The sequence below is a fragment of the Chroicocephalus ridibundus genome, chromosome 7, assembly GCF_963924245.1.
Source record: "Chroicocephalus ridibundus chromosome 7, bChrRid1.1, whole genome shotgun sequence".
In the NCBI taxonomy this organism is placed as follows: domain Eukaryota; kingdom Metazoa; phylum Chordata; class Aves; order Charadriiformes; family Laridae; genus Chroicocephalus; species Chroicocephalus ridibundus.
This window is the reverse complement of record NC_086290.1, coordinates 1,040,911-1,050,734: the sequence shown is the minus strand read 5'-3', so window position 1 is coordinate 1,050,734 and position 9,824 is coordinate 1,040,911. Positions and strand designations below refer to the sequence as shown.

The 9,824-nt window shown below is 54.6% G+C and overlaps 1 protein-coding gene across 1 annotated transcript; it reads right to left on the bottom strand.

The window, feature by feature from the left end:
- Window positions 1-3,494: 3,494 nt before the first annotated feature.
- Window positions 3,495-9,561, bottom strand: NR4A2 (nuclear receptor subfamily 4 group A member 2). The gene is given in 9 exon segments (XM_063342072.1): window positions 3,495-4,688; window positions 4,763-4,941; window positions 5,644-5,846; window positions 6,122-6,285; window positions 6,375-6,504; window positions 7,279-7,439; window positions 7,442-8,143; window positions 8,346-8,461; window positions 9,285-9,561. Coding segments are annotated over 7 exon segments (1,794 nt in total). The 5' UTR covers window positions 8,142-8,143; window positions 8,346-8,461; window positions 9,285-9,561; the 3' UTR covers window positions 3,495-4,431.
- Between the last annotated feature and the right edge of the window lie 263 nt (window positions 9,562-9,824).

Below are 9,824 nucleotides of genomic sequence, written 5' to 3'. Positions count from 1 at the left end.
CTCGCCTTCAGCCTGTACCAAACCCGTACGCCGGGCGTGCTGCTTTCGAGAGAGAGCACAAATCACCTGTTTCATCAAACTGAGCTCTTCTGGTCATAGCTCCACCACGTTTAAATGCAGTAATTCCATTATTTACCTAGACACATACTTTGAAATAAAATAAATTAAAAAAAAAAAAAAAACAAAACAAAACCAAAAAACCCACCACAAACCAATCAACAAAGCACAAAAACCCCAACGCAAACCACAGAGCTGAAGTTTCTCTGCAGACCCACCCTCCCGGCTCCGCACCCGCCCGCGGCCCGGCAGCCTGGGGAAGGCCACTATATACCGCTAAAACGGGGAAGCAAAAGCAGGAGGAAATCAGGAAAAAAAACAGAGAAAGAGCACACCATATAGAAAATGTCAAATATGTCAAAACATTCATGAATACCAACATCTCCCTCTGCACCGTAACCAGCTGTAAAGGTTACTTAGGGCTAACGTTTCCGCAAGTGCAGATTATGCGGCAGCGGGTTTACTTATATATAAAAAATCAGCTACAGGTGCATCCGAAGTGCTTTTATGCACGCAGCGGTACAGCGACTGCTGCCGCTAAAGAAAAGTCAGAAGGGTAAAATCGCATAAAACACAGATTTTCTGGCTGTGACTACCCTAGACATAAATTCCTCCTGGCTGCTCTCTGTGTATGTGACACAGGCAATGAGGATAATTAGGTAAAGGACTAAGAAAGCAAGTGTTGCTGATTGCATTCCCAAACTAATAAAGCTCCTACACGGGTCTTGTGCCTGCAGTAATTCATCTTCCCGGTGCTACGCTCGGGAAAGGCGGTTTCAGAACACGTCGCGACACTTCCTTGTCCCTAAGTCACCAATTGTGAATTATATCAGAATTACTGCAGACAAGCACGGTTTTATGGGACTCGAAGAATAACACATGCAAGGCACCCGCTACGGTATCCGGGCCCTCCGATAAATGAAGCTTAAATTAAATGTCACGAGTGGAACGCGATGTACTGTATAAGCAAACACCTGACCCGAATATCCCCCCCCCACCCCAAGTTTGTTTGTCAAGTTCGTAAACCCCAGCGTGTTCTGGAAAATTGTGCCTTAGCGCAATCTTCTCATCCTTGCCCAGCGGGAGGAGACAGGTGTCCGGCTCCGGAGGGGAGCAGCGAGACAGTCCCCAGCGCGACCGCCGGGGCTTCGCTGGGAATAGAAATGTGGCTTTCAGACAAACAGAGCAAACAGGCTCCGTTCTCGTGCACCGGTGCCTGCCAGGGGTAACTCCGCAGAAGACAGTGCAATTGTATGAGCAAAAAAAGTTAGGTTCAAACCAGCCCAGCGGCCTGATAACGAACTACAAAAAAAGGAAATCCTGAGGGAACAAACGGGAATGGTTTCTGTCTGCCTCCTCGCACAAGCCAAGCAGAAAAGGCAGAAACAAAATTCCCAATCAGCACGGAGCTAAAATCATTTAGACAGTTACTAATCTGAAACGCTGCCTGCCTACAGGAGTAAAATCTTTAAGTAAATCCTCCCATCGGTGTTACCATTTAAAAATCATCCCTTCAGCCCCATATTCTGCATTGAGCTTCCGCTCCAAGCATTTTTCTATACAGTGCTTGCTTCTCCCCTTCCTCCCTTCCCTCCTAAGGGGCTGCAAAGCCGGGGAAGCAGCGGGCTCCTCTCCCCGGAGCGCCGGGACTTCAGCAGCTCTTCCCTCTCCCGCTCGCCCCGGCTGCGGGGGGCGAATTCCCTTGCGGGGAGAGCCCCCCCCCCCCCGCCTTCTGGACACCTTCCCTCCCGGCTCCGTCCCGGATGCTCCTGCCTGGACAGACAGACAGACAGACAGACACATACACTCCGCCCGCCCCGGCCCCTCGCACCCCCCCGCTGCCCCGGTACCGCAGCGAGCGCCCGGCCGGAAGGATGCGGAGGGGAGGGAAGTACCGGGAAAAGCTGGGGGAAGAACCTGAAAAAGCTGCGGGAAGAGGCTGGAAAAGCTGCGGGATGATGGGATCGCGTAGGGGGTTGCGGGGAAAAGCCGAGGCAGGTGGGCAGGGGAAGTTCTGCTCCCCCCCCCCCCCCCCCAGATGCAGGGGATTAAGGGCGATAGCAAAGTCCTTACAAACGGCAGGGAGGAAAGCGCTCGGAGAAAGCGGCTCGAGAGGAAAGGAAAAAAAAAAAAAAAAAGAAAGAAAAAAAAAGACACAAACGAGCGCAGGTGGCGATTTCAATCATTTCAGGGTTAAAGTCGCCGCGACTCCCGCGCCCGGACCCGGCTCAGCCTCCCAACAACTCCCGCTAATTGCCCGCCGCGGCACCGACTTTTAGTCCTTCTCCCAACTCTTTTATTTTTTTATTTTCTTTTCGTAATTAATTCCGAGCCGCGCGGTCCCGACCCCCGACAAAACCCACAGGGGCCGTTTTAGCCCTCGAAGGACGCCTCGGGGCTCGCCCGGGGGGTGCTCGCCCGGTGGCGACGGGCTGCGGTCGGCGGCTCTGCCGTTCGGCAGAGCCGCCGACCGCAGCCCGTGGCCACCGGGCGAGCACCGCCGGGATTGGGGGGGAGGACACCCACGTCCCACCGCCTTCTGGAAGCCCGGGATGCTGCTGGCATCCTTCGCCCGAAAAGTTTCTAAGCGCGTCGGTGATGCCGGCAAAGCCGCCGGTCTCGCCGGGAAGCTTTCCAGCATCCCGGAGTTTTTTGGGAAGCGGCGCATTCCCTAACCCCCCGGGAGCAAGCAGCTCTGCCCCCCTCCCCTCCTCCGACCCCCTCTCCGTTTAGGAATGAGACCCCCCCCGCCCCCGTAAATCAGAGGGATTTGCCGAAGGAAAGGCTTGCGGGAGGACGGAGGGATGCTCCGCCGCCGGAGCTGGATGCTGCCCCGGCAAAGATGTGGGAAAGGACCAACCTGGCGGCCTCAGGTTTTCCTCCTCTTCCTCCCGCAGAAGCCGGCGCGTCCCGCCGCAGGAGGAACCTGCCCCATCCGTCCTCCTCTGCGGTTTATTACTACACTGTCAGAGGCTATTGTCCTCTGCGGGCAAGGGATGCTGGCGGTGCTGCTTCTCGCTTGGACAGAAAGAAGACGAGATTCTATTCGTTTACGCGTTTTATTGTTGTAAACATTAAAATTGTCTTTCTCAAAGAAAGAGTTATCAGGAGGAAAAAAATAAAATAAAAATAAAATAAAATAAATCGGCGTTTCTAACTGTCGTACACCATAGAAAAAAAGGCAGTGACCTGTCTCATGTGCCATACGGGAAATATTCAAAGAAAAATACTACAGAATATGGCAATATTAAAAATATTACTCGAACATAAAATAATATATTAACCGACAATTTTAGACATAAAAAAAACCGGAACAAAACAAACCAAAAATTCAAAGTGCTCAGTAATTTCCAGGGAGTTATGTATATTATAAGCACTCTGGAAACAGTCAAAAGCTGCTGCATGCAAGATTTGTTTAGCTTTAGACAACAAAATAATCAAGATATAAACTTCTTTTTTAATCAACATCAACAGTACATACAACACTTACAAACAAGGAATGTCGGACGGTGTTTACAAACACTATGTGTCCCTTTGGGGAGGATTTCGGGTTCTGTAATACTTGTGCCCACCTATTTTACAATTGAGAAAACGTTTGAAGCTTAGATAACTACCAGTCTTTATAAAAGCTAACAGACTACATAGTGTCTGAAATACTATTTATAGAATATAGACATTACTGAAATAGCAAGTGCCTATAACATCGTCACCCTAGAATCGTCATGCTTTCCTGGTACGGAGGGATTTATTTTTCTTTCTCTTTATTCTTTTTTTTTTCTCTTTTTTTTTGTTTTTTTTTTTTTTTTTTTTCTTGCAAACACGTTTAGCTTTTACTTTTAATTTATTTTTTTAGAATTGTTTTCCATATTTCTTCATAAATAGGCACAGAATAATTTTTAAAAAGCCAAACTGCATCTGATAAATTTACAAGCCTTCGCCTTCTTTAATGACATGCCACCCACGCAACATTTAGGTTTTGTATATATTACAGCTTTCTTTTACAGCAGAAAACTTTAGTCTTTAGGAGGGTGAGACTTGTGGGTCACCTTAACGCTTTCTTTGTCACCGCGTGAGTCTTAGCTGCGCATCCGGCGTTGCCAGATGTGTTCACCTTTTTAATCAGAAGTCCTCAATAATAAATTCATTTATAAGCTGATAATAAAAAGTTTATACCATGGTGTTTGTGTAGTCCATGATCTGCATCCATGATGCCCCAGAGCCAAAAACGCCCCTTCGCGCTCTGCCTGCAGGGGGTCAGCAACACTGGTGGGGACGGGGGGCTGGCACCCAGGGGTGCCGCCTTGGGCCCAGGCCAGTTCCCCTTCAGACAGGTGACGTTTCTCTCCAGTTCGCTGGAAGGGCAGGGGAAGAGTCTTAGAAAGGTAAAGTGTCCAGAAAAAGTTTGTCAATTATTGCTGGCGGTGGCACCAAGTCTTCCAGTTTCAGGTAGAAAATGCGCTGCAGCCCCTGCGTGCAAAGCGTGCGGAGTTCGGGGAGCTTCCCCAAGAGTTTGGACAAATAGTTGGGGCGATTCAGCCCCCCGTTATTAAAAGTCACGTGGTCTTTGAGACAATTTACAATCTTGTTCTGAAGTTCTTCCACCCTCTTGGGTTCCTTCAGCCCGTGCCTCTCTGCAAAGAGAAGGATGGGGTTAGAGGCTGGCGGGGGGGTGAGGAGCTGCCCAGCGAGGGGGGGGGACACCGACCTGTGACCATGGCCAGGGCCGCGATGCAAGAGAAGGCAGAGATATCGATGTTCATGTTTTGCAAGTTGGAGGAAAATTCCACAATGGAATCGATCCACTCCCCGAAGCCGCGGACGCACTGCAGCCGGTGCAGGACCACCCCGTTGCAGAAGATGAGCTTGCCCTCCACCGGGTTTGACCTGCGGGGAACGTGACAGCCCCAAAATGAACCGAGGAGTGAAGGGAGGAGAAGGGCAAAAATCAGAGAGGGAGAGAAAAAGAAAGAAAAGAAAGAGAAGGAGAAAAGGAAAGACGAATGTTAAAAAGAGAAAGAGGAGTGAAAGGAGAAAAAGAGAAATAAAGATGGCGAAAGAGAGGAAGAAAAATAAAACAGAGAAGAGAAAGGGAAAGAGGAAAAAGAGGGGAAGGAAAAGAGAAAGGGAAAGAGGAAAAAGAGGGGAAGGGAAAGAGAAAGGGAAAGAGAAAGGGAAAGAGAAAGGGAAAGAGAAAGGGAAAGAGAAAGGGAAAGAGAAAGGGAAAGAGAAAGGGAAAGAGAAAGGGAAAGAGAAAGGGAAAGAGAAAGGGAAAGAGAAAGGGAAAGAGAAAGGGAAAGAGAAAGGGAAAGAGAAAGGGAAAGACAAAAAAGAAAGAAAGGGAAAGAGAAATAGAAAAAAGAAAAAAAAGAAAAAGAAAAAAGAAAAAGGGAAAGAAAGGTTAAAGAAAAAGAGAAGAGAAGATGGGGGGAGAAAAGCTAAACAACTAATTACTTGAGGAGCAATAAATGAAGGATTTAAGAGGCACCTAATTACCGAGGAGTTAATAAAACGCAGATCAGTGGACCTTGAAAGGATCTGATTTCATAACGGCCCAGAAGTGCCCCCCTCGGCTCCTGCCCCGCTCACCTGTACGCCAGCCGCAGCACAAACAGCTCCAGGAAGGCGGATTCAAAGAGCAGATCCTGGTCCGTTTTGGGCAGATCGGTGAAGCCGGGAATTTTTTCCGCCCACCCCCGGATGATCTCCATGGAGCCGGTCAGGAGATCGTAGAACTGCTGGATGTGCTGAGTGTCGTCCCCGCTCAGCTGGTAGTCGGGGTTAGCCTGGAACTGGAAATTCATTTTAAAAAAAAAAAAAAAAAAAAAAAAAAAGCCCTTAATGAGGTTCTCTAAAGTATATAACCCGTGAAATTGCTAAAACCCGTTAGCAGAGCCCCTGGCCGCTCGGTCTCGGTGCTGGCCCGCGGCGGCCCCTCCGGGGCCGACGCGGGCCAGCACCGAGGCCGAGCGGCGAGGACGGCGTGCCACCGGCTGACCGCTCCCCCCGGCCACCGGAGCGGTGGGTGGGCGCAGCCAGGTCCCTACGCGAGCTCGGTCCAGCTTACCCTGGAATAGTCCAGGCTGGTCATAGCCGGGTTGGAGTCGACATGGGCTCTCACCAGCGCACTGATCAGACTCACCGGGGGAGAGGGGGGAGAGGGCTCCTGGGGGCTCTTCGGTTTGGATGGCAAGCGACCCCTCCGGCCTTTGAGGCTGTCTGTGCGCACCACTGCGAAGAGAGACAGGGGGACGGGGCTCGGCTGGGCTCCCCGCCACGGCTGGCCCCGGCCTCGGGGTGCGCCAGCCCCGCGGACTCACCCTCCTTGACCATGCCGACGGCCAGGCACTTCTGGAAGCGGCAGTACTGGCACCGGTTGCGGCGGCGCTTGTCCACCGGGCAGTTCTTGTTGGCCAGGCAGACGTACTTGGCGTTCTTCTGCACCGTGCGCTGGGGGGGGGACGGGACGGGTCAGTGGAGGGGCCTGCACACCCCGCTCCCCGGCCACCGCTGCCTCCCCACTCTTCTCTTTATTTCTCTTCCCATCACTCCTATCTTCCCCCCCGCCCCCCGCTTTTTTTTTTTCTTTATTTTCTTTCTTTTTTCTTCCGCTCTTTCTTTTTTCCCCTTTTTCTTTAACCCCCTTTCTTTTTTCTCTTTTTTCCTTTCTTTTTTTCCTTTTCCCCTTTCTTTTTTTCACCTTTCTTTTTGATCTTTTTTTAAATTTCTTTTTCCCTTTCTTTTTTCTCTTTTTTCCCTGTCTTTTTTCTTTTTTCCCTTTCTTCCCCCCCCTTCTTTTTTTTTCCTCCTTTCTTTTTTCTCTTTTTTTTTCCTTCCCTTTTTTTTTTCCCCTTTCTATTTTTTCTCTTCTTTTTTTCCAGGGCATTTAACAGGAGAAAATTGATAGCGTTAACATTTGAGCTAACCTCGCAGCTCCTAGCTGCGTTTTATATGCCAAGAGGAGGGAAGGAGACGCTCGGTAAATACAAATCCGTGGGCATTCATATTATTTACATTCCTTGGAGACCTTCTCTATTTAAAATGATAAGATTATTCAATCAGGATGGTGAAATAAAGAGATCACTTAATTTTACCACAGGGAATTCTGTTCCACTTGGTTAGCTCAGACACGGTTCTCTGTCCTAACCAATTTCCATCTGAAGGGGAGAGCGGCTCCGCGCCCCGGCGGGTCCCCCCCGCCGCCCCTGCCCGCCGCCCGCTCACCTTGAAGAAGCCCTTGCATCCCTCGCAGGTGCGGACGCCGTAGTGCTGGCAGGCGGCGTTGTCCCCGCAGACGGCGCAGAGCCCCTCGTTGGAGGGGGACCCCCGGGAGGGTGGCGATGGCACCTGGCTGTCCAGCAGCTGGGGAGCGTGGCCCAGCTGCAGCCCGGGAAGGCCATGGAGGGCTGCTTGCGGATGGGGTTGGGGACGGCGAAGGCCTGCCCATCCACGGCGTGGTGGCCCCCGGCCGGCTCCGGGTTCATGGGGACGTGGAGGGGCCCGTCGAAGCGCATCTGGCAGCTGGAGACGGGGGTGCCGGGGGGCGACTGCTTGAAGGAGAAGAGGGAGAGGCGGGAGACGGGCGTTTTGCGCTGCTCGATCATGTGCGTGGTGGCCACGTAGTTGGGGTGGAAGTTGTGCAGGGAGCCGGGGTCGTCCCACATGGGGCCGTGCTGCACCTGGAAGCCGGGCGTGGAGGGGGTCGGGGGCGACGAGGGCTTGTAGTACACGGAGCCCGAGTGGGACATCATTTCCTCGGACTGGGGGGGGAGGTGGCCGTGCTGCTGGTAGCCGTGCATCTGAATGTCTTCCACCTTAATGGAGGACTGCTGTCCGGAGAGGGGCATTTGGTACAAGCAAGGTGGCTTCACGTCGTAGCTTGTGTTGTAGTTGTCCATAAAGGTACTGAAGCTGGGGAGAGAAGTGGTGGCAGTGATTTCAGTGTTGGTGAGGTCCATGCTAAACTTGACAAACTCTGGAGTTAAGAAATCGGAGCTGTATTCTCCCGAAGAGTGGTAACCGTAGCTCTGGGAGGCCGGGCTGGCTCCTTGAGGCGAGGACCCATACTGAGCCTGAACACAGGGCATGGCTGGAAACGAAACAGGGTCATATAGACTCGGACCGTACAACCACGCTCCATCCACCCCCCCGCAGCATTCCCCCGTTCGCCGGTCAGGGCAGCATGGTGTCCCGACCGGCAAACGGGGGGATGCGGGGATGAGTCGTGGGAGCCCAGGGTGGCGGACCCAGCCTGGTTACGGAGGGAGCCATGGGAAGGGGGGGACACAAACCTTCAGCCGAGCTGGAGGCGTTGTCGGGGGAGCCGAGGGCAGACAGCGTCGGAGATCAGCGGCGAAGTTTTAAAGCGCAGAGGAGGAGAAGGGCTCCAGCCCGCCCGGTGTACTGGCTGCAACACAGACAGGAGGGAAGATGCTCTTCAGGACGTCCCCGGGAGGAATGACATCCCCACCCCGAGCACAGACGCAGGGGAGATGCTCTTCGGGAGCAATGACATCCCCAACTCCGGTCACAGACACACAGGAGACGCTCTTCGGGAGCGATGACATCCCCATCCCGGGCACAGACACACGGGAGATGCTCTTCGGGATGTCCCCCAGATCAGTGACATCCCCACCCTGGTCACACACACGCGGGAGATGCTCTTCGAGAGCAATAACATCCCCACCCCGGGCACAGAGATGCAGGAGATGCTCTTCGGGATGTCCCCGGGATCAGCGACATCCCCACCCCGGCCACAGAGACGCGGGAGATGCTCTTTAGGAGCGAGGAGATCCTGCCCCGTCGAGGACCCCGAGATCCCCGCGCCCGAGGAGCTGCCTGTGGGGTTGGTTTGTCTTAAATCGCGACAGAAAACTTGTCCGCCGGCTCGCACGCACCCACCCGGGCTGGCTTCCCCCCTTCCCCCGTTTTTTTCGTCCGGAGAAGCCGGTGCGCTTCCCCGGCTCCAGGCGAGAGACGCGGCTGCGGACGGGGGAGGTTTGCCCGCTCCCGTGGGCACCCCGCCACCTCCATCCCGGCGGGGACCCACGCCGATTCCTGCCACCCCCACGCGTGACAGGCGCCCACGAACCCCTCCGGGGCTCCCCCCCGCCCCCGGCAGCTGGAGATGCTCCCCCAGCCTCGCGCGTGGAAGCCTGATTTTGGGGTGGGTTTTTTTTTTTGGGGGGGGGGGGGGGGGCGGGCGTAGGGACACACGCGTGGGCACTCACCGGAGAGCGGAGACCTGTGCATGCATCCAAGTGCCGGGCGGCGTGGCGGAACGCGGCGTGGCGGGGCGCGGAGGTGGCGGGAAACGGCGGTGGAGGGAAACGGCGGTGGCGGGACACGGTGTTGGCGGGACGCGGCGGCGGTGGCGGGACGCGGCGGCGGTGGCGTGGCGGGACGTGTCTGTGCCGGGGAGCGCGGCGGCCGGAGTGTCCCCCGTCCCCGCAATGTGCCTTTGTTTATGTGGGCTCCCTCTGCCACAGCCAACGTGCGCCGCGAGCCCCCCGCGCGTCACCGCCGCGTCACCCGCCCCCCTCCACCAATCAGCGCCGCCGGGGGGCCGGCCCGGCCACGCCCCCCTCCCTTTTAGTCAATTTCCGACGGTGACATCACGCCCAACGGGCACGCCCCCTCCCGGGCGCGCGGGGCGGGGGCGTGGCCTCATTTGCATAGAGGGCGGTGGCGTCACCCGCCCCGGCGATGGCGGGGGGGGAGGCGGAGGGAGAACGGGGCGTGGCGGCGCGTGTCTTCCCCCCCCCCCCCCC